The sequence below is a fragment of the Rattus norvegicus genome, chromosome 14 (assembly GCF_036323735.1).
Source record: "Rattus norvegicus strain BN/NHsdMcwi chromosome 14, GRCr8, whole genome shotgun sequence".
Classification (NCBI taxonomy): Eukaryota; Metazoa; Chordata; class Mammalia; order Rodentia; family Muridae; genus Rattus; species Rattus norvegicus.
The window spans coordinates 5,189,077-5,217,061 of NC_086032.1; the positions used below are offsets into that span (position 1 = coordinate 5,189,077).

Sequence of the window (27,985 nt, forward strand, 5' to 3'; positions counted from 1 at the left end):
TGGCAGCAGAAGCCAGGACCCCTCCATGGTCCCAGGGTGCATCAGTGGCTGCTCACATCAGGGAGTTTCTCACCACCCTCAAATATCCAATTCTGCCTCTCTTTATTGTTCCCGCATCCTTTCTTTCTTCTCTTCCATTTCTCCACCACTTACTTGAGAGGAGCAAGTAAGCACCCAGGGACCCTGATTGTCTGGGGTGATCTCAGGACTGGTCTTAGGGGTGCTTTGCCCCATTCATGCACTATGGCAACAGGCAGAAGTCATCTCAGGCATGGTCTGCCCCCTCCCCTGACCAGTGCAGCACTGGGCTGGTGGTTGTCTCAGGCAGGCTTTTCATCGGGTCCCCATGGCAATAAACTGGTTTTCCTCTCTGGCTTGCTCCTGCTCCAGCCGGCTGAAACAGGTTCATTCCAGGACCAGCTGTATCAGACTCACTGCTGCCCGTGGCCCACAGTCCCAGGCTGTGCTCTCATTGTCTCCAGCTCCCTCCTAACCTGGGAGCCTGTCCAGCCTCGCACAGCACCATGGCTTGCTCAAGCTCGATCATCTCAAGCTTGCATTTTTCAGGGAGTATTAGGCTACCAATCACTCAGATGTTCACAAGTATATATATTATGTGTGTGTGTATATATATATGTATATATATATGTGTGTATATATATATACATATATATATATATATATATACTTAGAGTTCTCTGAAAATGTAGTTTAAAGACAGGGGAAACACAGGGTACAATACTAGTGAAAGGTAACTCAGTAAGTGTGATAAATTGATTAAAACCAACGTTTCCTATTTCTCAGAGTACATGAAGCAGAAGAAGTTAGCTCTTGGTATTTGCTATTCATAAAAAGGTTGGTTCGGATATTTTCCAGTTGTCTAGAATGCTTTCAAACAGCAAACATTACCACCCTGAACTCGGACTGTCATAATAAATGTGTTTGCTTTGGAGGAGACAGTCTTTAGATTCTTTACATTGGAGTTACAAGGCATAATAATAGGACCAATCTGTTCTGTCTGTATTCCCTAATGGAAACTGAACGTAACCCTGGACATGTAATGAAACATCAAACACATCACCTGTACCACTTGGATGATCCTTAGTCTGTCTTTAGTCTGTGAAACTAAGCAGCAATTGATTGCTAGTCAGTCAGAGCAGCAGAAATGCTACTCAGAGTCCCAGAAGGGGCCTGACTGATAGCACCTGACCACAGCCCAACTCATCCCCTACTCTCAACAACACCTCATCTCCTCTAGGGGGTGCCCTGTTAGCAAGACCCTCCAACTCTTCCCTTCTCTCAGTGCTGGGGAAGGTCCTGCTAGGAAGGTCCCTGGCTATCAGTTTGTGGGGGGGTTGTTTGTTTGTTTGTTTGTTTTGTTTTGTTTCTTTTACTGCTTCTATTTCTATTTTCATGTCTTGAATCATTTTATAGATTTCCTTCACCTACTTGATTGTATTTTTCTGTATTTCTTGAAGAGACTAATTTCCTCTTTAAAGGGCTCTTATCATCATAAGTTTGGATTTTAGGTCATTTTTCTTGTGCCTCAGCTGTGTTAGGATAACCAGGGCTTGCTGCAGTGGATAGCTGGGCTCTGGTGGTGCCATATTGCCCTGGCTGTTGATTGTGTTTTTATGCTGGCCTTTAGAAATCTGGGTTTTGCATTTATAGGTTTAGATACTGAGTCATGAGTTTATCTTTCTTGGATGGGTGGTTTGTGGATGGTTCCCACCCTACTCTTTTGGTTTCTGTTTCCTCTCTGTGTCCTGGTCTAAGTTGCTTGGGGTTCTGGTAACTAACTAGTCTTCAGGTCCAGTAGGGTGTCTGTCTTGGGGGTTTTGTGGCCTGAATAGCCTTCACAGCCATCAATGTTTTGGGTGTTAATCTTGTCTTTGGGGTTCCTAGGACCAGTCATGGCCTGTGGTCCCTAGTACCTCTGGGGATACAGAAAAGCAGGCAATGTTGTGGGTCAGAAAATGGAGTCCAGGGGATAGCAGGAAGTTTAAGGCTGATGGGTGTGTTTTAGGTGAATATGGTGGGCAAAGGCTCCAAGCAGGGTCTTACTTGGTTGCTCCCGGTGTCACAAGTTTCTGGGAAAGCCTGCAGAATTGTGGGATGTGAAATGAAACACAGGGCATTGGGTGCAGATTTCCCTGTTGGGCATGCTTTCAGGTGAATTGGTAGCTTTTCTAAAATGGGAGATAATCTACATATTACATAGATGATCAGTTTTAGGCTTGAAGTTATCTTAAGGTTGTATTTTAATTGAATCTCATATTACTCCTAAAGTCACAAATAGAGATTCTTGGAAGTAGAAGTGGGTAAATCATGTAAAAAAATTTATCCTAGTTAAGTTTTCTATTGCCTTGATGAAACACCATAACCAAAATCAAGTTGGGGAGAAAAAGGATTACTTGGCTTATGCTTCCACATAACTGCTCACTACTGGAGGAGACAGGATGGGAACTAAAACAGGTAGGATCCTGGAAGCAGGGGCTGATGTAGAGGCCATGGAGAAGTGAACTGGCTGGCACTAATGGGTCTCTCAGCCTGATTTCTTATAGAACCTAGGACCCACAAGACCAGTGGGTGGTCTCACACACAATGGCTGGGCCCTCTCACATCAATCACTAAAGAGGTAAATGACCCTCTGACTTGCCTACAGCTGACCCTATAGAGATGTTTTCTTAAATGACTTTCCCTCCCTTTCGGTGAATTTTGCTTGTGTCAAGTTGACATGACACAAGGCAGGCACAGTGTTTTTCCAGTATGTATTCCTAGATGGCTCTAGTTTTATTACAATATTCACTGTAGTTGGCCTGTCATATTGTCAAAGATTCAACCAATCAAATATTGAAAGTATATGAAACAAATAAAACTGTTCCGAATATCTCCATCCTCTGAGTTATTCAGTAAAAACTACACAGGTAATATATTGGGTATTATAAGGAATCTAAAGATGGTTTTAAATGTGTAGGATGGGTTTGCTTAAAGTTTAAAGGATGTGTATAATTTACATAACACTATACATATAATGTAAGTATCTGTAGGGTTTGGCTTCTACATAGTGTGTTGACAGGTCCTTCATTTTAAAACCACAAAGAGCCTTGACTTTCTAAAGAATAAAACTTCTGTTTAGAGTTAACTGAAACACGTTTTTTTTAATAAGCTGGTCTGAACAGAAATGGTCAGAAGGATGTATAGGTCTTGAAGAAAGAGGAGCTTCTCTGGAGTTCTTAATCACCGGACTGGTTCTAACTTGTGGTTCTGCTCTTTGTAGTTTTTTTCAGGTTTATCACTATTTTCCATAAACTTCCTGCCTCAGCTCTCATGGATTCAGTACCTTAGCATCCCTCATTATGGATTTAGGGTAAGCTGTCCTCTCTGTCACTCTACTTGGGGTCTCCGTTTGTAGGAACTGAAATGAGTCCCACCCACGTCCTTTCATCAGCAATAATCTCTAACCAGCTCCTGCCCAGGAATGTCCTTCCAGGAGCAAAAGAGGAACAATTTTCTGTTACTTAACCTAAGGCCAGTACGCTGCCTGTGCCTTTCCCCTGTCATGTGTTATTTGAGAGAACTGAAGGGGGAGAGAAAGCTCAGAGCAAAGAAGAAAGGTAGACAGTATGATTAAGAACGTACTACTGTTTTCTACCCACTAAGGAAATGGTGACAGATTCAGAGACTAAGATATACAGTTCAGATCAGGAAATTAAAAGAAACAGAAACCATGTAATACCCACAGCCATCTGACGTCCCAAGCGGTCTCTGCAGAGGAGTGTGTCTTATTATACTTTTCCTCCAATAATTGCACCTAGTTTTGATGAAAACAAGCAAGGAAATATTGTTACTATAAATCAATACCATTCATTAAGGTAGTCCTATTGTTTTAATTGTAGGGTTGACAGGGTTATAGGATTGGGAAGGAGGCTACCTGGGGTGATGAAGTTGGAGAACCCACCCATTAGTTGAATGGAAGCATCATCATTTCAATGCTAAACCACCTGATTGTAAGGGCGATGGTGGGAGACACTGCTTAGCTGGGCAGACTGTGAACTTGGTGGGGGTTTCAGTTTAAAATTTTTTTCTGAATATCAGTAAGTATTGACCTTAAAGATACAGTTGTGTTTGTTCTTTGGAAACTTATGGAAATATAAGGCTGTTTTCCTTTCCCTGCTCCTGCTTGTGTTACAGGCTTTGCTGCACAATGAGTTCCTCGGACAAAACTTCTGTCCAGAACACAACACAGAAGAAGTCAGTAGATGTCAGAACTATGTAATGTAAGCTTGAGTTCAGTGTCATAATGGGACATAGAGTGCTAGTAGACTTGAAGGGGACCTGCCTTTCCAGGGTTAACACTCTGTCCTTTGCCTGTTGCCTGGCTGACTCCCTGTACACCAGAGGACATGTATCTTGACCCTACTTCTCCATGGTGTAGATAATATGCAGAAAGGGTTCTTAGGGCCTCTTAGAAAAGAGTTTTGGTGCTTTGATTGTGGATTTGAGTTGCTTGTTTCGGAACATTCAAGTTTGACATGGGCTGCTCTGATAGGTAGGAAAGCCACATAGTTTCCAAATGTATAGGGTATGGTACCTAGGAGCTGACCCTGATGATAAACATAAGGACAGCAAGGGTGAAATGCAGTGAGCTTTGCCTGCCTTCAGATCTTCCCTCTGCCTTACATTTTAGAAGACTTCAAGATACATTCTGGAAGACTTCAAGAAATCAAAGGCTGGTGATTGTTTTGGGGTGTGTGTGTGTGTGTGTGTGTGTGTGTGTGTGTGTGTGTGTGTGTGTGTCTGTGTGTCTGTGTCTGAGTCTGTGTGTCTCTGTGTATGTTTCTCTGTGTGTAAAATGTCCTATCAGAGAATATGTTCTTCAATGAAAGGAAGACACATTTTAGGTCGTTGAAAAAAATCTCTTTTGTCTAATGTTATTAAAACAGAAACAGATTTTACTACAGTTAAACTGATCTGTTTTAAACTTACAATACCTTCACTTTGTATGATTGTTCTCATGATTCGATTTTGATAGTATAAAAGAGAGAAAAATTGTGATACGTTAAATCTCTCATGAATATTCAAAATAATAAAGAAGAAATGCAGAGAATATTTTGCATTTTGATTTACTGATGAGAAAACCTGTTTGGAGAGAGACCTTATTTCTCACATATTCTCTCTCCTGGTGTGGCCTGGGCTCTTCTAATACAACTTCCTTTCCAGTTCCTGGTCAGGAGGACATGGATGGGAAAGTGAAAGCAGAGGAGGCCATCCCCATTCTTCCTCCTCATAGGTTCATCCTCTCAGGAGGAAGAAATCTGCTCTTTCAGAAGATTTGTGGTCTTCTAAATCCTAAGAGATACAAGGGAACAGAGTCACAGGGATGGAGAGACACAGGCAGCAATTGTAGCTTTTTGCAGAATTCTTCACAGCAGCTCCTATGCTAATCTGTGTCAGGCCCACTGCATGCTGCTGTGCTCCCACTGCTACCACAGGCTCAGTCTGTCACCTGTGCTGCTAGGGATGTCCTATAGCTAAGCATCTGTGGTTGTTACTTCAGTCTCAGTACAGGAACAGACAGAAATTCACTGACTCCTGCCTGCAACTTCTGTTCTCCTCTGGTCCCAGGTCTAGAATTCCATGCTTCTGTTCTTGTGCATGACTGTCTACTGGGTCAGCAAAGTCCTTGGAATGTCCGTGTCATTAGAAAGCTGGGTTTTCTACTTCAGGAGGATTAATACTTGATCCAGGCATTTGCCCGTTGTAGAGAGCAGTACTGTAGATTTACAAATGAATGAACTCTACAGAGTTGGATCACAGTGTGACTGAAAAGCCCCTAAACTTATTAGGCCTACTTCCTCTATGCTTTCAAGTATTTGTGGCAGCTACATCACTATGAATGTTAGCTACAGTACCTGATTCAAGTACTTTCGATTGATTGGTGAACCATATAAAAAGTTGCAAGCATATCATGCCTACCATCCATTAAATACAAAGGACCATTATTAATGGTGTGTTAAAAACTATGAATTTTACAGGGAAGGTACAGTGAATAACTGTTAATAAACAATGAATAACAGAATAAACTTTGACATTACTTTCATATGTGTTGAATTACAGATGCACTGGTGAAGAATTCTTGCAAAACCTAGACATTGATTCCTCATCCTGGGGCTTCTGGGAGAATCACCTGGCTTTAACCTGTATAATGATTATCCTCTTAATGATTTCTTATGTACGATTGCTACGTCTTAAGAAAAGGATACATTGTTAAGCTACCCTTTTTTAATTTTCTATATTTAAATTTCCATTTGTTTTCAAGTGTCCTGACATTGGAAGGAAACTTTTCTTTGTGTTGTAAATCCAACAAACAAACCCGCAGCTGACAGGGTTTTAGGTCCTATTGTGGGGACTTTTTACAGTTGTTTAAAGAGATGTAATTTCAAACTACCTTCTGAATGTTTGTAAGTGTATTCATGGACAAATGCTACATCCAGCATGACCCACAGAGGATCTCTCTGCTGTGAACTGTGGTGAATGCAGAGACTCATGGCTGCTTACAGTACAGGGCTAAAGGACACTCGAGTACTTATCTCCAACAGGACACCTATAGCATGCCCTCTCCATCTCAGACCATTGTGGACGAAGAGTACAAAGAGTGCAGGAGCCAAAAGATGAGAAGAGGGAATGGAAATGCAATATTGTGGCCAAGCTTCTTAATAGCTCTTACACTTCAGTAAGAACTAGGGTCCTGGACTGGAGAGATGGCTCAGCAGTTAAGAGCACTGACTGCTCTTCCAGAGGTCCTGAGTTCAATTCCCAGCAACCACATGGTGGCTCACAACCATCTGTAATGAGATCTGATGCCCTCTTCCGGTGCTGTTTGGAAATAGCAACAGTGTACTCATACATTAAATAAATTAAAAACAAAAAACAAAAAACAAAAAACTAGGGTCCTTGATTTCCTTATCTAGATTCTTGATTGACTTGTCCAGTGAATTTTCTAAGTTTCCCCGTTTGCGCATTTGTTGATCACGTAACATTCGTAACATAAGTGCCCACTGACAATGGTGGGCTTACACCCTCTTCGTTTATATTTTTCCTTTTATCCAAATATTATACGAGGTTAGTTGGAGCTTGGAAGTTTCCAACTCCTAAATTTATATTTTCTTTGCTGCCTATGCTGTGAGAGCACACAACCTGTACACAGCCCAGCCCCTTTTGATTACTGGCTATCATCAAAAATAAAAGCCAAATTGCCCAGGAGCGTGTTAGCATTAAGCTCTGTGCAGCTGCGCTGGCATCTATAGTCTCTTAGAGACTGCAAGATATCTGCCCAAATCCTTCTGGCTTTTAGAGTCTCTGTTGAGAAGTTGGGTGTAATTCGGATAGGTCTGCCTTTATATGTTACTCAGCCTTTCCCCCTTGCAGCTTTTAATACTTTTAATTTAATATTTTCCCTTTGTTAACCATAGTTAAGTGTTTTCAATTATTATTTGGTGGGAGAATTTTCTTTTCTGGCTGAATTTATTTCACGTTCTGACTTTTTATATTTATAGGCATTTCTTTGTGTAAGTTACAGAAATTTTCTTCTATGATATTGTTGAAAGTATTTTTAGACCTTTGAGCTGGAAATCTTCCTCTTCTATTCATATTGCTCTTAGATTTCACGTTTTCACAGAACACCAGATTTCCTGGATGTTTTGTGTCAAGAACGTTTTGCATTGAACATTTGCTTTGACAGATGCACAAATATAGAATTGTAAATTTTTTCAATAAAAATTGCAAAAATAAAGAGCGTATAGAGTAATAAAGAATTTTCTATTTGTTTTCTATTATACCCTAAATCAGCACTGAATATATTTTTAAAAAATCACAAAATAATAACAACCTAAATTATAAGTAAAAGAGTCAGAGCCACGAACTACTTCAGACACACTTCCTCATCCTTCCTCTTTCTGTAATTTACTTTCATAACTTTGTCATTCAGTCTTATTCCATAAAAGGAAAGTACTCATTAGTAATACTAGTGTTTTTAAACATCTTAAACACTGATGTACAATGTAACAAAATATCCACTTTGGCTCTTGGTACAGACTCAGTGTCCTCCCAGTTCTTCCTGTTGGCCCCTTTCAGTAGTTGCTTCTAGCCCATTCCCAGTCCTTTGTGACTTTGCTGACCACTGAATCTCTCTCTAGCAGGGACCACAGCTGCCACAGTAGCCTAGCACTCAGCTAGGAGACCTTCATCCTCCTTTCTCCCCTCCACTCTGGTCTCTCTAGGCTTACCCTTAGCTCTGCTGCTGCCTGCTTGTATGAGCCACCCCACCCCGAGCCTATCATACACCCACTAGGGACTCAGGCTTTTGACAGTGATACAGAGATCTCCTAACTCACTCCCACGACCTACAATAGTTTCTTCTAGCCAAGATCGAGTCCTCTTTGAGTATCTGTAGAGCTAAGGAGAACAGCTCTCTACCAGGGTCCTCACAGCCCTCACACTATGTTGAAACTTAAAGATCAAACAGATGCCACACTTGGCCGAAAGGAGAGTAGGCAGTACGAACAACATAAACAATCAATCAAGCAGCAACAACAACAACAACAAAACCACAAAAAAAGAACCCCCACATAACAGAGTGAAGACCAGAACTATACATTAAGATATGCATTAAATAGCATAATGTTAGATTCTTAGACCCTAATACAGAAAATATGAACAGTAGAGACAATATGCCTCTTCCAGAATTCAGCAACATATCAAAAACATGAAAAATTATCTATTGGAAGATTCAATCTTAATAGCCTTGGGTATAGATCCAAATAGTCGACATATAGAGACAATTACACTTCCATATTCATGTTCCCTACTGCTCTTTATACCCAGAAATTGGAAACAGCCTCAGTGTCCATCAACTGATAGAGAGATACTGAAATTGTGGTACATTGACACAATGGAACATTATTTAACTATCAAGACAAAATGAATCACGAAATATTCAGATAAATCAATACTCTAGAAGCAATCACGGTGAATGAGTCAACCTAGACACCCAAAGACAAAGACTGCACATTTTCTCTTATATGTGGATGTTAGTTTTAACAATTTGGTCATATGTGCTTCAGTTGAATAGCAACAGAGGTTAGACAACGAGTAAAGGAGCAGGTAGAATGATAGGATCTTCAAGGAAGGAAAAGAAAGAGCATACTCTTACAAAGGGATAAATGGGAGCTGGAGAGATGGTTCAATGGAGCTGGAGAGATGGCTCAGTGGTTAAGAGCACTGACTGCTCTTCCAGAGGTCCTGAGTTCAAATCCCAGCAGTCACATGGTGGCTCACAACCATCTGTAATGAGATCTGATGCCCTCTTCTGGTGTGTCTGAAGACAACTACTTGTATACTTTTATATAATGAATAAATAAAATCTTTAAAAGAGAGATAAATAGAAATCTAAGATAGAATTAAGTGAGAAGTCAAGGTAGAGGATGTATGGTCAGTAGGAAATTCTTGTCCCAGAAAGTGGCACTCTTAGGGAGTATGGCATTGTTGGAGGATGTGTGGCCATGTTAAAGAAAGTGTGTTATCCTGGGATGGACTTTAAGACCCTTGTCCTAGCTGGCTGGAAGCCATTCTTCTTCTATTTGCCTTTGGAACAAGAATGCAAACTCTCAGCTCATCCTGCACCATGTTGCCATGCTCCTGCACTGATGACAGTGGACTCAACCCCTGAACCTATAATCCAGATCCAATTAAATGTTGTACTTGCCTTGGTCATTTTCTCTGATCGCAGCAGTAAAATACTAAGACCAGAAGCAATAATTAAATGCATACACACACACACACACACACACACACACACACACACCAAAACATAAAAACAAAGTAAAACAATCAACCACAAAAACAAATAAAATCCAAAACCAAAAACCACAAAAGTCCATTTGAAAAGACATAGTCAAAGTCACTACCATAGTATCACCTTACATTTTATACATATGTGAAAGGAGTTCAAATAGAGGCACCATGTAATGGAGGAGGCAATGATGCAATAAAACATCTTATGTTAGTTACCAAGTAAGATGTCTGTCACCTTGAGTGCTAGGAATGGATGACATCACGTAGAGTCATTTGTCAAAGGGGATTCTATGGATTCCCACAAGCATCACAGACTATTGCCAGGGTTATCGGTCACTGTCCATCACTTGATAGTAGGATCGTGTTGCTGAAGCCCTCATTGACTTATGTCATTGAACACAAATGCATTAAGCTGGTACCCAACTGAGAGCTTCACTGCTATTGCAAGCACTGATGGTTGCTGGAAGGTACTTTGCATGCTACTGGAGCAGAAGAATCTTCACCAGTATTGCCTGTCTACAAACTCTGTGACCCACAGCTAAAATATTCCTGCAAGATATACTGGTGCAATAGAGGCACAAATGTTATAAGAAAAACCAACTGCTGTAATAAGAATAGGTTTAAGGTTCTCTGCCTGAAATCAAGCATATATCTCATATGGTTAAACCTGAAACTAGTAGGTCCTTGGCCTAGTGGCAAACATATTACTAGTAATTGGTAAGGAACCAACAATACAATGATTTCTAATGGCATATTGTTACCCCTGTAGACCAGAAATTGTTCAACCCTTGTCAGAGAAGCTTCTTCTTGTGGTACATGAGAATTTACAATGGGATCTAAATTTGGAAAATGTGTAGAGAGTGAGACTATTGGAAGCTTGAAGCACTCTGCCTGCCTGACAAGGGAAATCGTCATCAAATCCCTCCCCTTGAGGCTCAGGTTTCCGTGTAGAAGAGGGAGCAGAGGGGAAGTAAGAACCAGAGTTGGTAGAAGACACCAAGGAAACAGCTTCTATCAGGAACAATAGGACTAATATGTATATGACCTTACAGAGGCTGGGGTAGCACAAAAGACCTGCCCAGGTCAAGCCAGGAAAAATCCCAGCACTGAACAGGGAGAGTGGACAGAAAATCCCTCCCTACCAATTGTAATTGTATCGCTGGGAAAAGTAAAATCAGTTTTTGCCAGTAAAGCGTCAGTGGGAATATCAGCAAAATTCCAGGGCAGGTCCGTGCACAGGATTCATACCAGTCATGTGGTTTTTGTGCAGTTTTTGTTTCGTTTTTTTTTTCTTTATTTTTTGAAGGGGGAGATACCTCTGAGTTAGGTATGTAAGTGCATAAGTGGGAAGGATAGAGGAGAATTTGCGGAAAAGAAAAAATATGACCAAAATATATTGTATGGAAATTTGTTTAAGTAAAACAAAATTTTAAACAGAGTGTGGTGAATTACCTTAAAAGAAGATACATTGTAAACACCATTCTAGGTCAGGGAGTAGATTATGACCAACACATGAAAGGCTTCATGCCCCTCTCTCATCAAGACTTCCTCTGTTTCCACAGGTATTACAGAAATTATACAGTATATGCCTCCCTGTCTAACAGAAGAGCAATGCTACGGCTAAGTTTCGTCTTGAACTGTTCATAGGCATGTATTCCAGTTTTCCATCCACTTCTTAGTCAGTTTTTCTTTCAGAAAGATTCATTTATTTATTTATTTTATGTATGTGAGTACTCTGTCACTGTCTTCAGACACACCAGAAGAGGGCATCGGATCTCATTACAGATGGTTGTGAGCCACCATGTGGTTGCTGGGAATTGAACTCAGGACCTCTGGAAGAACAATCAGTGCTTCTAACTGCCTAGCCATCTCTACAGCCCATGAATGGGATCAGATGCCCCCTTCTGGTACGGTTGAAGACAACTATAGTGTCCTCATATTAAAAACAAAACAAAACAATACAAAACAAAAACAAAAGCAAACAAAAACAAAAACAAAAACAAAAAACAAAAAACTGCTGTCTTAACTGTGAACTTTAAGGAAGAGATATTTCCCCTTATCATTACAACTCACTCTATGTCCTGAGTATTTTGTGAATATCAAAGTACGTTAGTTCAGGTTTTTATATTGATAAAATATCATGACCAAAAATATGTTGGGGAAGAGAGGACTTGTTTCATCCTCAAGCTTATCGTCTGTCATCCAGGGAAGTCAGGGCAGGGATTCAAGTCAGAATCCTGGTCGTAGTACTTGATAAGGAATCCATGGAGTTCCGTTTACTGGCTTACTCTTTGTGGGTTATTTATCATGCCTTGCTCAGCCTGCGATCTTATAGCACCCAGGACCACCATCCCTGGGGAAAAGGCCTGTAGTCCCAGCACTCAAGTGGTAGCAAGAGCTCTTTGAATGTAGTTAGGCCTCCAATTTTCATTGTATTTTAAATACATAATTTTTTTCAAATGAATTTGAGATAGGCAGCACAGTTTTTAATTCTGGAAGAGATGGTGAAATCGCTGGTTACATCTTTGTACTGACTTTTTAGTCTATTAATGTATTTTTGTAAAGTATGAGGTCATCACCTTAGGTAGCAGAGAAAGGTTATGACAAGTAAACAAATACTAAACATTATATATTATTATACATAACATTTCATTATATACTATATTACATACATTGTATTATTATAACTCAGTTGCACTCTACCTTATTATTTGAGTTAGGATCTGTCGTTAAGCCTGGGGCTTTCTGATCAGCAAGATTGGATGCCCAGTGAGCTCCATGAATACTCTGGTTGTCCTCCCCCATTTTGGACATGTGTCAGCATGCTGGTTTTTATGTGCATGCTGGGGATCTGGCCTCAAGCCCCCATGCTGTGCAGTAGGCTGTTAGGCAACTGAGCTGTCTTTGCAGCTACTGTTTTTTGTATTTTAAACTGTGCAGATCAATGACATTAAATGTGTTCCCAAGCTGTACAGCAATATCACTCTAGTGCATAACTAAAGTTTTCCAGAATCCTAATGAGGCTGAGAATATTTAAACTACTTTGGTTCCCAACACGGTACACTCATGTTGCACCTATCCAGGAGCTCTAGATTCACGAATGAAACACACACACACACACACACACACACACACACACACACACACGCACGCACGCACGCACGCACGCACGCACACACGACAGTTAATTTTGATCAGCCTTGACTAGGTCAAAGGCTGGTATTCTTAATCCTCCCTGGGGGTAGCATACATTTCCCTTAGTACTCCTGGCTTAATAACTTCTATATCCACACTTCATCCCTGTTACCCCAGACACAAACAGGGGTGTGGCTTCTATGGACACTTACTCTTATTCTCATATGTTGGCTGGGACCATAGGTCTCATCTCTCATTCTCCCATCATGGTAATATGCCTGTTCTTCTTGTCTTCCTCCCTTGCCTGGAAATACTAAAAGACCCTCCTGTAGGATGATGTCATACAGATGGAATCAGGTACAAGATAGAAAAAGGCTTGTCATTGGACGAGAAGGAAGGATGGGCGGGGGAAAAAAGTTTGAAGGAAGAGGAGGAAACTGGAATGGGAGACAGAAGAAGCCACGGCGAGAACATGGAGGCTGATGTTAAGATTCTGCTCTGTGTATTTACAGGTTGTTATGAATATCCTTAAAGGATGGATGTGGACAGGGCTTTGTATGTTTAGGTGGGCAATTATATCTTATCAACTGGATCAGAAGTTATTGTGTTGTGTGTTTTTTCATGTGGCGATTTAAGTTTAAGAGAGTGTGTGGCAACTAGAGACACTAAGCCACCACGGAATTGGGATGTGTGTTTCTGGCAAGATAACTACCAGATATCTTGGAACACTGTGGTGCCGGATCTAGTAGTGGATAAAAGACAGCCTTTTTTATAATTTTACAGCAACACCCTCCTCTATCACCCTGCCCAGCTATTGGCCATTGACTCTTTATTGACTATTAGGAGCGATGCCCTTGAAGCCCTCCATCGTTGATGTTATTATTATGGTTAGAATTAAGTATGACTAGGCTCATGGAAAATCCCCAGCCAGCTGCAGAAGACTAATACAAATTTGGTGGTCAAAATGAATAATAATATAATAAAGTTCTTTTGCTAAGAAATACATCTGACGTCAAGATACCCAATGTGATGACCTGTAACCTTTCTGAAAAACCAACATCCTGCTGACTAATAGATATGACAAACCTGTGAACTTTCTAACATCCTGTCAACATCAGCCAATTCCCTGACCACACGTATACTGTGTCCTTGGCCTGCATAAATGTTTCTTACTTCCCCCCTCCCTCTGTTACCCATGTTATGGTATAAATTCAGCCTTGGGGAAAAATAAAATTGTCGCCTTGATCAGACTCTTGGTGTCCTTCTTCACATTCCTTGTCCCCCATTCTCTTCCAGGTACACCCGGACCCCGTCGCTTACAATTGACCATTCAAAAACCAATTTGGGGGGTTGGGGATTTAGCTCAGTGGTAGAGCGCTTGCCTAGCAAGCGCAAGGCCCTGGGTTTGGTCCTCAGCTCTGGGGAAAAAAATCAGTTCCAAAAGCCAATTTGGGACATGGACCTTTAGCATTTGTACTTGCAGATTCCTGATTAGAATCAATTCACAACATCCTACAGAAAATTTTATTTTCTTAATCAGTTTCTCTCTCTTCTCCTTGCCCAAGACTCTGGTATTCTTGACTCCACTCCATCCATGAATGATGACTCTAAATGTATAAGTAAAATAATACTTTCTGTCCCTTTATATCAACCTCATTCACTGGTATAATGTTGTCAAAGGTCTTGTCATAACATACGTGTACAATACTCTAAGTCTTTTTACGGTGAAATAATATCCCATTGTATGTTGACACCACATTGTATTGTCCATTCATCCTTTCCTTTCTAATAGATTTCCAAATTTATCCATCTTAATAAAATCATGACATAGCTGTTCACAATAAGAATTCAGTGTGTCACAGAACTCTTGGGTTTCTCAACAGGGGAAAATCACCCAATGTTGACATTTGACATCTAGCTGCCATATGTGAACCCAGACCTGTATGCACACAGGCACACATGCACATGAACTGGTATGTATAGCACACACACGTGCGCGCGCGCGCGCGCACACACACACACACACACACACACACACACACACACTCACACACCACTGCATACCTATGCACACATACAACAGATAAAATGGGGAAAGTGGTAAATTTTGTGTTATATATAAGTATATCACAAGGAACGAGGTGTAGGAATTACACCTTGCCTTTATCTTTGAGCTCCATTGCCAGACCAGGAATATCTGCGTTTTTTTTATTTTTTTTTTATTTTTTCTTTTTCTTTTTTTTTTTGTTTTTTATGCAGAAAACATGCCCATATCATGATGAGAGCTGCTCGCACAGATAATGCTACAGCAACAGACTGTAGAGAAAAGGCACTGTCTATTATTATTGACATTTTACATGGCCATTAGAACACAAAAATAGATGTCTGAGAAAAGTTGGTGCAGGTATCCAGCTCACAAGAGACAAAAACTGAGGGGTCTGCTCCATAGGATTCAGCATGTGAAGCTTTGCTCTATGAAGAGAAAGACAAAGATTCTGTGGCAGTGAATGAACACACTTCCTACCTGTTTCACAAACAAAACTAAGAAGGTGAAAATAGTCAGGTGAACACAGAAAGAAGGGGAATAGTAAAACCAAAGGGATGAGTTTCTAGAGTACCACATGTAATAGAACCAAAGTACTCGGAGACTGAGAAGCCTTATAGAACTTGGCAAAGAAGCCATCCATTCCTAATGGCCCTGCAGGAGTCAGGTAAGAAAAACTGTAGAATCAACTGCAGGATTCATGAGATCCAGTTGTTAAAGTCCTCCCAGCCTGGGCCTGTGGCTCAGTGTCAGAACTGAAGAGATTTAGGGCTTCCCACATCACTGCCCACAGCCCAGGAAAATGTGTAGGGTAGAGCCTGAGGGACACTACAGAGTCTATTTAGTAAGTTTCAAGTCTCTGGGTGGCAGAACATGGATGCACTTATTACACCTACACATCAAGGTGTCTACTGAGGCTTTCTGGGTTTCTGCTATGCAGGTTTCCATCTCAATAAGGTATATGATAAAGGAATTTTAAAAAGTCCTACATTGGGCTGGAGAGATGGCTCAGTGGTTAAGAGCCGCTCTTCCAAAGGTCCTGAGTTCAAATCCCAGCAACCCCATGGTGGCTCACAACCATCTGTAATGAGATCTGATGCCCTCTTCTGGTGTGTCTGAAGATAGTACAGTGTACTCATGTACCTAAAATAAATAAATCTTTAAAAAAAAAAAAAGTCCTACGTTTAGCTAATCTGCTTATGGCTGTATAGTTATTGTTACACTTTTATTACTGATTGCCCAGATTAACTAGTAATCCCTAATTAATATTTCCCACACTGTATAACTCTCTCAGGGTATGGCATAGTCTAGCCTAGAAGTAGATAACATGGTGCCACATACTCCAATGTGCTGTTTTCTTGTTTTTCCAGTTAGGTTGACAAATCTTCTCTGAAACTTGACACAGGAATGTGATGGTTAACTCTTGACAATCACAGGAGCTGGCTTTCTGATCCTGCTGAGGATGTCCTAGGGCTCCGCCTCATGCTCTGGGCATGTAGACTCTCCAGTGATCAGTAAGACAGGGCCGTGGTTCTGTGCCTGCTCTAATACAGTGCATATGGCCTGTTTCTGCCCCTCCCCCCATCCTCCCATGGGTCCCAGCATTTCAGCCCCTTCCCACCACAGCTGTCCCAGCAGGGCTGTATAATCTAAGTTGAGCTACAGGGGAAAACACAAGGTCCCAGCATCCAGAGAGCCTTGGAGACACAGGGACACTCATCTGACCAGTAGGCCAGTCAGAGTGGTTGGGTGAGCTCAGTAAGGGGCCAGGTGAAAATTGTCTGCAATTTACCTGATCCCAGTATGAAGCCACAAAAACAAAACAAAACCAACCAACCAACCAAACAAACAAACAAAAAACCCTGTTCCCTAAAGGCTTTATTTAATTGGTAATATTCTGGGGACCCTTCCACATGTGGGATAGATTTTATACTCCATTTCAGGTTTAGTACTATGCCGTGAAATTTATCCACCTGGGTCCCGATGGGAATGAGAGGGATGCCTACTGAGTGCTGTGACGGGAGCACAAACAAGAAGGGAAGTCATGATTTGGTGAGCACTGGGTCACTGCCCACAAAGGAGTGCAGCAGGAAGGTAATCAGAGCTGAGCTGGAGTGGTAGGTCTTCCCAAGGGCTGGCTGAGAAGACAATGTGTAAATTCTTGGAGTACATGAACAATTGTTACAGAAATATGCAGATCTATAAAAATTACAGATCTCAGCAGCTAGTGTTGCACATAACGACAAGATCATGTTTTATCTCCTTGATGCCATTTCCCCAGCAGGGAATGTCCTGCTCTTCCTGAAAGTCACTATAGCTATGATTTGTTCCAATTTTATCTACCTTTTAAAGAAGTGAGTTGTTAGCAACAGTTTTTAAATTTCACTTTCTCAGAGCATCACAGTTCTGATCAACTATTTGTTCCTATTCTGCAGTGTCTCTGAAGAATTAATAATTTTATTCCTTTTTCTCAAGTGTTTTGATTATTTTTTTTCTCTTTAGAGGGATTTCTTCTCTAGCTTAGTCTCCCCACTTACTATGTAATTTCTTAGAACACCTATTCCTGCTTCTGCTGTCCACTGCCTAAAGAGAATCTTGCAAATTCTTTCAGAGTGAGCACTGACTAGTCAAGGACAAATGAAGGCAGACAGGGACAGAGAGAGAGAGAGAGAGGAGAATTGAGTTGACTGATCAACACTGAGGTTGGCGTAGTCACAACAAAGAAGGGGAGGAGAGGAAACAAGTAGAAAGCTGTCTTGCTTTGACTGTAGTTTCCATTATCAGTAGGAACAAATGTTGTCAATGTTAAATGATCAATAAATGTCCAAACTAGAAAACTTAGGGGTTCAGAGAACAAAGCAATCAAGTATCTAGTTAAGGAGAGGAATTAATTTTTAGAAACCAAATTTCTATATTTACACAAGCTCAACCAACAGAGGTCTTGACAAGTTGGCATGGCTGTGTCTAATAGGAATGCTGTTATTCCAATTTTAGAGAGCACCGCCAGGGAGAGAAGGCGTGAGTAACACCTGTTTTGCTTTAGTACATATGTCAAATGTGTAGAGTTTTGTCTATAAAGCCTATTTCACCATTTTAAAATAATTCTTGAAATTATAATTAAACCATTTAAGCTTCCTTCCTTTTGCTAAATCTCAAACCCTGGGATAAATGGTTAAAGTGCCCATGTAACAGACCACAGCAGGCCTGGCTCTCAGGTTCTCCCACAATCCCTACCTGTTACAGTCTATGACTGGCAAAGCCATCCTGGATTCCACGTGTCGGGCTTCACTTCTTCCGGCTGCTTTTCCTTATGTAATCCACCCAAATTTGTCACCTGTTTGTTTGTTTGTTTTTCTCTCTATCATTTACCCACATCATTTCTTGTTCTGGTTTCCACTCTTTTCAATCCATCTTCACATGGCTCGAGTTCATATGTACTCTGGACTCTCTCAGATGTCCCTGGTTCTAACTCCTGTCCCCTTTATCCACAATAAACTTTCTACTCCACCTTTTTTAAGGAGTGCCCATGTCCCGCCTTTTTTATTTCTTTTTACATTCATCTCCCATTAACCACTCTTTGCTTTCACATTTATGGCCACTTCTTGCTTGAACTGTTGCTAATTTTTGAATTTGACTGAAGTTTGGGTATAGGACATCCCAAGATATGAGGTAGAGATGCTGCACTGCACATTGAGTGCGGAATGAAATGTGGATGCAAAAATCCCCGTGCCTTGCATGATGGACAGTTGTTGGAAAGTGGAAGATGGTGAAAATAAAACTTCACCAGACAAGGGCTGTGTTTGCCTCTAGTCTGGAAGGGCAGATCAGGGAAGGCCTGTCTGCCTCACTTGAGCTGTATTCCTCCAGAAGTTAGGAGCACCCGTGGGAGGTAGCTTGCAGGCTCCCTCTTGGATTTTTCCTCTGATGCAATTCTAGGATGGTGTGAGGGAGGCCTTAAGCCGTGCGTGTGGGTGGAGGGATGTGTGAAGAAACAGGAAGGACAGGATGGCTAAGGCGTCAGAGTCCAATCTGCTGGAATTGGGGTGTACTGTTCAACAAACAGCCTGGGGTTCTGTTGGTACATATGATAACCTGGGCAGAGGCCCTTGGTCTTTGAGCCTCACTCACTTTGAAACTGTGTGGAGGGGGACACTCTATAGCTCTGGGCACAGGAAGCTGTGCTGCTTATAATATCCCTGTGCATTGTGCGGAACAGGCATTACTTCTGATGAGCAGTGGGAAGACAGATTTGAAAATTGAAGATCTGGTTTCTAGTAGCTCCTAATATTGCATTCCATGTTCAGGGTTGTGTGATAAATTTTACTAGGAATTTGGAAACTGTTAGACAAAAAAAAAAAAAAAGGTGATGGGGACCATCCTTCAGCAACATTTGATTAGAATCCTTTTCCATTTCCACTGATACCAGCCACAATCACATGTGGAATTAAATTTCAGGGCTCAAAGGGTGTTTTGAGTTTCAGAGGCTTTTTTCGAGTGTTCGTGGTGCTCGGCAGGAAGCAGACATTAAAATATTCTTCAACACTGTTTTGCGTTCGGGCTTCTGACGGGTTGTGACTTCCTAAAATCTCAAAGAGGCATGAGGGGGTGTAGAGCCATAACCACCATTCTGATCACCTCCATGCAGAGACATCTGTAGAGCCTGGGGCCTCTCAATTTGGAAGAAATATCAGGAATAGATTGACATGGAGAAATATAACATTTAAAAGTCACTTTGAGTTATTCGCAGAAGTTCTGAAGATTAGGTATTATTAGTTTCTATATACATGGGCTCATAGGTAACATTGTTCAAGTTAATGTTTAAAGGACTATACCCTTCTAAAGGATCCCTACAATCAGTGCCCTATTGTTCATGAAGCAGCATACAATAAGAGCTAAACATGTTAGGCTGACCCTCCCATCTGATTTAAATCTCTAACAGCACTGCCACTTGTCGCAGGGATGTAAGAGTTTCAGCCATTTGTCTCCATTACAGGTTGACATAGAAAATGAGCGGAGAAGGGTACAAAGTGTAACTAAAGCATTAACTTTCAAAGGGTTGTTATAATGGTCATTTGTTGGTGTATGGAGAAGACAACATAAATATAAAACTTTTCGACCCAGAGTTGTCAGGTTGATGAGGATCAAATAGCCATTACAGTATGCTGCAAATTTCAGAAGGTTGTTTTATTAGGATGCAAATAGAACTTTCTGCCCATGATTCAGAGTGCATGAAAAATTGAAATGGGGTTAAGAAACATACTGAATTGTTTTTGTTTGGATTTAAATAATTACAGTGAATGATCATTGAGCAAAAATGTGATAGCTTTACACAAGGGATTCATTTCTTTCTCTTCTTCTAGTAAAAAAATCATACCCAAATTGCAACACTTTCATATTTATATATGTTTCTATACACCTTGCTGAGAGTAAAACATCTGATTTCAGAGATCTACACAGAGCTTAGGAACAGACTTGGCATGAACTCTCCTGTGATGGTCATCCTCTTCAGAAACAGCATGAGAACTGTCTCTGTCAAAATCATGCTTTGCTTGTCTTCACCATTTTGCTTTTCTTTCTTCATTATTTTCCCCCTTTCTTTGCACTTTCATTCAAGACATATTAAGTTAAATTTCCATTGAAACTAGATTCATGTCTTATATAATATATCAGGACCACTCCTCCTTCCATTCCTTCTTGTTAACTCTCCTCCTCTCATATCTTCCTTTCCCAAAGGTCCCCACCCCATCTGTTTTATCTTTAGAAGACAGCAGATTTCAGAGACGATAGCCAAGTAGAGCAAAGCAAATAGAAAAGACATGTTGAAAGTCCCCAATATGAAGCTGTACAGGGCAAGCCAATAGGAAGAAAAGAGCATCAAGATCTGATCAAGCAAAGGAATCAGAGCCATACTTCCTCCCAGTGTTAGGGTTACCACAAAACACCAAGCTAATCACCATAGCACATAAGTTGAAATCATGGCTGAGACCCATGCAAACCCCTTTTTGCCATCTAAGTCTCTGGGAGGTTCCTGAAAGACCAAGGCAGTGTAAGGATTGGTTTCCCACAAATGTCTAGCTCCTCAGGTTACACCAAATATTAGCTGGCCATTCAAAAATTTCCTTATCGCCTTGGCTCAGCACATTTTATAGGCAGAGAGTAGGTGGAGGACGTTATAGTTGTAGTGTGTCCATGATAATCTTTCTGTGGCCCATGAACTACCTTCTCTCCACATAGAGACTAGAACATAGGGGTGAAGGCTCCAAGCCTGCACCCCCTTGATTTTCACATTTAGTGAGCTGTGTGGAAGTTCTTCAAAACAATGTCATCCTGTGGTCAGGTTTCAGAGAGCAAACTATTTTCCTAGAATCAGGATGGGTAGTTTAGAGACCTCCTTGGCTCACACCACAGTGAACTATACACCTGTTCCCAACACTGAAAACTTGCTATTTATAAGGATGGCCATTTCAGACTCTATCCTCCATTAATATCAGTGCTCCCTAGAGTCACACTCAGAATTCCATGAGAGTTGCCAGTGCCTTAAGTTTTTTTTTTTTTACTAATCTGCAAATGCCTTCTAATTCCATCCCTAATCCCTGTATCTTCTTCTCATCTTAAATCACCCTCTCCAAATGATCCCTAACACTTTCCATTTAGCTCAGTCTACCCTTAGACTCTATTCTATTTGCTCTTTTCATAAAGATGGATGTGTCCCCACTATATGCCTTCTCCTTGCATAACCTCTCTGGGTCTGTGAATGATAGCTTGATTAAAGTTTACTTAAGAGCTAATATCCACTTATTAGGGGATATATAACATTTCCATCATTTTCTGTCTGAGTTACTTCATTTAGAATGATTTTACTCTAGTCACAATCATCAGACTGTTGTCATGTATTCATTTCATGTTGTCATATTTTTAGCAGCTAACTGATACTCCATTGGGTAAATGAACCACATTTTGTTTATTCATTTTTTTGCAGGTATGGGACATTTAAGTTTTTCTTAGCTTCTCACTAGTACAAAGAAAGATGCAGTGAACCTAGCCAGCCTGCTCAGAGGCAAAAGCCTCCATATTCTGAGGCTAGAATATGCCGTCCCTGGGCTGGTAGACTCTGGTTCTATAAGAAAGCATGCTGAGCAAGCCAGGCAAAACAAGCCAGTAAGTAACACCCCTCCATGGCCTCTGCATCAGCTCCTGCCTCCAAGTTCCAGTCCTGACTTCTTTTGGTGATGAACAACCATGTGGAAGTGTAAGCTGAATAAACTCTTTCCTCCTCAACTTGCTTCTTGGTCATGATGTCTGTGCAGGAGTAGAGACCCTGACTGAGACAAGTGGAAAGCAGTCTGCATTCTTGGTGTCGTTTACTTCATTTTCAGTTAACATACTATGCTACAGGATGAAAATAACATAGTCATTTTTGCCCACCATTCTTATCATTTAAGCATGTTTCTGTATGATATTGAGTTAAAATGCCCTTAAATATGTCTGCTTCTACACTGTGACCATGTTCAGACAAGGACCAGTAGCAAGCAACCCTTTATGTGAACACAACCAGAATCTGTATTCAAAATCTCAGGGCTTCCTTAATTTAATAAAATCATTGTTTGGAAATGAGTCTGAAGCAGTCTTGCCTGCCAACATAAAAAAGAAATCTTCCTCAGCTCTTCTTTCTTGCCTGTTGTGATTGTTATTCTTGAGAGCCAAGTTGACTACCTATGGCATTAACAAAAGCCAGAGAGTTGAGTACTGAGGGGGTTTTAGTTTCAGTATAGCTTATGAAGTGGGAAACCCTTCTATATTCTGAAGCTTTTGACAGTTTAAGATCCACCTCAGTTAGATACTTTTCCTCTGTCTATGTAGTGCTGGGATCAAGTCCATGGTCAATCTAACCAGCTCGCTCTTGCTTTTTTTTTTTTAATTTACCTTTACTTTTAAAAAAAAAATTATTCACTTTTCATTCCGCTTACACCCCCACCCACCACCCTCTCCCACAATCTTTCCCCCATTCCCTCCTGTCCCCTTCTCCTCTGAGTAGGAAGCCACTTCCTGGGTATTACCCCAATCCTGGCACATCAATTCTATGCTAGGGTAAGCAATTCCTCTGGCACTAAGGCCAGACAAGGCAGACAAGCTATATATAGGCAACAGCTTTTGGCATAGCCCCTGTTTCAGTTATTTGGGACCCAACGAAGGCCCAGCTGCATATCTACTACATATGAGCAGGGAGTCATAGGTCCAGCCCATGGATATTCCTTGGTTTTGTTTAAAACTCTGAGAACCCCAAGTGTCCAGGTTGGTTGATTCTCTTGGTCTTCCCCTGAGAGGCCCACGATGCTTCCTTCTATTCTTTCATAAAAGTCCTCAAGCTCTATCAACTGTTTGGCTGTGTGTGTCTGGATCTGAATCAGGTGTTGCATGGAACCTCTCAGAGCACGACATGGTCCTGTCTGCAAGCATAACAGATGATCATTAATAATATTAGGGATTGGTGCTTGCCCATGGGATGCTTCTCAAATTGGGCTGGTTATTGGTTGGCCATTCCCTGAGTCTCACCTCCATGCCCCATGCATGCATTTGTTGTAGACAGGATATATCTGGGGTTGACATTATTGGTGGTGGGTTGGTCTCTCTATTGCACCACTAGGGTTCCCGCCTGGCTACAGAAGATATCTTATTCGGGTTCAATATCCCCAGTGTAGTGAGTCACAGCTAAGTTCACCCATATTGGTTCTTGATAACCTCGATTGCCCTAGGCTTCTGTCTCTTTCTGGAGATGTTCCCCATCTCCTCACCCCTCTCTGTTGTAGATTTCTAGTCATTTTCTGGCCATCTAGCCATTTCTCCTGTTCTTCTCCACACTTGATCCTTCCTGAATCACCCATTCTCCTTCCCGTCTCCTCTCCATTCTAAGTCCTCACCTCCACCCGCCTGTTATGACTGTTCTATTCCCTCCTTTCAGTGAGATCCAGGCATCCTGGCTTGGTTAGCTTCTTTGGGTTTCTGGAGTATAACATGCTACCTGAATTACATAGCTAGTATTTCCTGATAAGCGAGTACATACCATGCATGTCCTATGGGGATTGGGTTACCTCACTTAGGATTATATTCTCAAGTTCCATCATTGGCCTGGAATATTCATGATGTCTTTGTTTTTAATAGCTGAATAGTATTCCATTGTGTAGATGGACCACATTTTCTTTATCTATTCTCTAGTCAAGGGACATCTAGGTTTTTCCCAGTTGCTAGGTTTTAGGAATAAAGCTGCTAGGAACATAGTTCAGCAAATCTGTGATAAAATCCAACACCCCGTCATGTTCAAGGTATTTGACAATTTTGAGATAAAGGGCATATTCCTAAACATAACCAAAGAAGGATGAAGCAATCCAATAGACAAGATCAAGCTAAATGGAGAGAACTGTAACACATGTTCACTGTAACCTGGACAAAACCAGGTGGCTTTCTCTTTCTCTATCTATTCAGTATAGGACTCAAATTTCTAGCCAGAGCAATAAAAAAGCTAAAGGAGATCAAGGGGTGACAAATTAAACAGGAAGAAGTCGAAGTATAACTGTTTGCCAAGGGTGTGATAGTATATGAGAGTGACACCAAAAATTCTATCAGAGAATTCCTGCAGCTGATACACAGTGTCAGCAATGTGGCTGAATGCAAAATTAAATACAAAAAATAACAAAACAGTTGCCCTCTTTATAGAAATGATAACTGGGCTGAGGAAGTAACAATGGAAACAACAATAGCCTTTACAATAGCCACTAATAATATAAAATATCTTGCTGTAACTAACCACTCAACTGAAAGACCTGTAGGACAAGTACATTATATCCCTGAAGACAGAAATTAAATAAGATTTCAAAAGATGGAAAGGTCTTCCATGATCATGAATAGATAGATTTCATACTAAAATTGGCCATATTACAAAAGCTCATTGCTTTTGTAGCTACCAATTATTTATACAACATCTATGATGTACCCTTTGTATTGTTGATCTATTTCCTTGTCTCTTTATGTCTGTTGATTGACATTTTTCTTGCAAGGGTATATATAATTCAAAAGGTGAAGAAATGAGAAATTTGAACAGTATTATTCAGTTTTCTTTTACAATGACTTTGTGATTACAACTTCTGTGTCAGTAAATAAGTGTGGGAAACACCAGAATAATGTGTATGTATTGTCAAATACATGTTTAATATATGAGCACCATGATTTCCTTTGTACACATGAATGTGATATTGGAGAAGGCAGTTACATATGATGATGTACATTTGAACTTCACTCGGGATGAATGGGCTTTGCTGGATCCTTCCCAGAAGAGTCTCTACAAAGATGTGATGCTGGAACCTCACTGCTATAGGTAAGGCTGTTACTGTTGTTTCCATTTTTAAATACGGGGCAACTGATTTTGTTGGTTGCTTGCTTCATTGCTTTTTTGTTGTTGTTGTTGATATGGATGCTCTTTTATAATTTCAATTGAGAAGGAGGGAGAATGAGGTGAATTAATCAGGCATGTTTCTCAGGTTCACTTAAGACAGTACCTTAAAATTTTCATAAATTCCAGTAATACCATTCATTTTTCTAGTACTATGTTTTAGGCTATTACCTGGAAGACGAAGTATTGCAGAAAATTGTCAAAATTCTAAAAGACATGGAAGGTAATTTTTATGTGCATGTTGATCTAAATATCCCTCTCTAGAAATCTTAATGTTTTCTTGAAGTTTAGTTAAAAGTATCAGAGTGAATCAGAAGAGCTATAAGGATATTGGGTATTAAATTCTTACAAATGCATGTGCTTCTGTGCCAGGTATTCGATTAGTGTTTGCAAGGCATTCCTTTCAGATGGAAACAATGCCTTAACAGGTAGTACTATTTCAGAGTACTGAAGTACTAAAGCCAAAGTAGCACCACTTGGTAGAACTGCCAGTCTTTTTTCTTATAACACACACACACACACACACACACACACACACACACACACACACACACACACGTATATTTGGAACATGTGAAGTGTATATATCCAAAACCATCTAATAAGCAAACAGTGCATAGTAAAGCACTCATAGACTTGTAATAAGTTGGTTAACTTTAGTTCAAGAGAGTTAAGAAAGAAAGTTGTAGATAAAAGTTAATCAATATACCACATGTCTATGATGAACAAAATGTCAAACTATGGGAATGCAATGTGGATATATTTTACTTTTTGTTCTTCCTTTCACAGGTGTATTATAAGGGATTGATATCTCTATATCTATTTTTGTCAAGGTAAATCGATCTCGTTAACTCATCTGTCAACAATCTATGTATCTATCTACTATTTATGTGTATATATCCATCTATATATCATTTATCATCGATATACATATCTATGTATCTATCTATGTATCTATCTATGTATTTATCTACTCTATCTATCTATTCTATATGAAGGATACAAAATTCTATGCCTAAGGAATATTGACAGAAACACTGCACCTCTCTCTGTCCCTGTACAATTAGAAGATATGCTTTCCCTACATCATGTAGATTTGTTGAACATAATACCATTTTTCAGTTAATTGATTTTCCAATTCACAGACTCACACTGCAGAAAATAACTGTGAGTATTAGTGATGCAGAAATTTTCTGTGCGACTGGTTCATGTTACAAATGTTGAACTGTCGAAACTATGGGAAAAGGTACTGCAATCCTGTGGTAAAGCTCTGAGTTCTTTTAGTCTTGTGAAACACATGAAAAACCCCACATAGGAAAAGAATGCTATAAGTCTGAGCCATGTAATCAATGCTGTTGCCATCCCAGATAAGATGTAAAGTGAACCATAAGGAGGGAGAACACTATGGATACAAAGAAAGTAATAAACTGTTATTATATCTGATTCCCCTTTACATGTGGAAAATACTGTAAAATAAATAGATATCCATAAAACTGTTCATTAGTATACTAAACAGAGTTTTCTTCTATGATTTTATTGGTGTTACCTGTGGTCCCGCTGCTAAACTTGGTCCTGGGAGTCTGCTTTTGAGCTCTCTGTGAGGGAGGCAACCAGGAGGGCCTGCGCTGCCTTTTCCAGGGGCCCCCGTGCACCAGGGTCCCAGATGGCGTTAGGTGTTTTCTTCTGGAGTCAGAATTGTGGGCAGAGTGTAGTCTCTTCTGGCTTCCTAGGTGTGTCTGCCCCTCTGAAGGTTTAGCTCTCCCTCCCATGGGATTTGGGTGCAGAGAACTGTTAACCCTTTCCCTTCAGGTCTGGGCGGTGTCTGGACTGCGGGGGATCTGTCGTTCAAGTGCCCCTATCTTCCGGTTCCCAGAGGCCCTATACAGTTTCCTCTGGGCAGGGGTGGGCAGTATTGGCTGTCTCTCCCGCTCTGCAATCTCAGGAGTGCCCACCTGTCCGGGCAGTGAGCTCTCTCTCCCATGGGGTTTGGGAGCAGGGAGCTGTGGGCCGAGATCCAAATACTACTACGAAAGCCTATATTCAACCAAACTGGAAAATCTGGAGGAAATGGACGATTTTCTAGACAAATACCAGGTACCAAAGTTAAATCAGGAACAGATAAACCATCTAAACAACCCTATAACTCTTAAAGAAATAGAAGCAGTTATTAAAAATCTCCCAACCAAAAAAAAGCCCAGGACCAGATGGGTTCAGTGCAGAATTCTATCAGACCTTCATAGAAGACCTCATAGCAATACTGCCCAAACTATTTCACAAATAGAAACAGACAGAGCACTACCAAATTCCTTCCATGAAGCCATAATTATGCTTATATCTAAACCACGCAAAGATCCAACAAAGAAAGAGAACTTCAGACCAATTTCCTTTACGAATATTGATGCAAAAATACTCAATAAAATTCTTGCAAACTGAATCCAGGGACACATTAAAACCATCGTCCATCACGATCAAGTACGCTTCATCCCAGAGATGCATGGAGCAGGATG

At 40.7% G+C, this 27,985-nt stretch overlaps 2 protein-coding genes across 4 annotated transcripts in view; one reads left to right on the forward strand and one right to left on the reverse strand.

Moving 5' to 3' along the window:
• Nucleotides 1–7,814, forward strand: part of Abcg3l3 (ATP-binding cassette, subfamily G (WHITE), member 3-like 3) — a 48,065-nt gene extending 40,251 nt beyond the window's left edge. For 2 of the 3 annotated variants that reach the window (XM_063273045.1, XM_039091817.2), the window contains 3 exons: nucleotides 3,281–3,370; nucleotides 4,195–4,280; nucleotides 6,121–7,814. In XM_063273045.1, the coding sequence (XP_063129115.1) occupies nucleotides 3,281–3,370; nucleotides 4,195–4,280; nucleotides 6,121–6,274 (330 nt within the window). In that variant the 3' untranslated portion in view covers nucleotides 6,275–7,814. The remainder of the gene's footprint in view (nucleotides 1–3,280; nucleotides 3,371–4,194; nucleotides 4,281–6,120) is intronic. The other variant, NM_001107205.1, reaches the window with a different exon arrangement.
• Zfp658l1 (zinc finger protein 658-like 1) overlaps nucleotides 5,106–27,985 on the reverse strand; it is a 48,763-nt gene continuing 25,883 nt past the window's right edge. Inside the window, exon 4 of the mRNA NM_001177909.1 lies at nucleotides 5,106–5,352. Within this exon, the coding sequence (NP_001171380.1) occupies nucleotides 5,346–5,352 (7 nt within the window). The 3' untranslated portion in view covers nucleotides 5,106–5,345. The remainder of the gene's footprint in view (nucleotides 5,353–27,985) is intronic.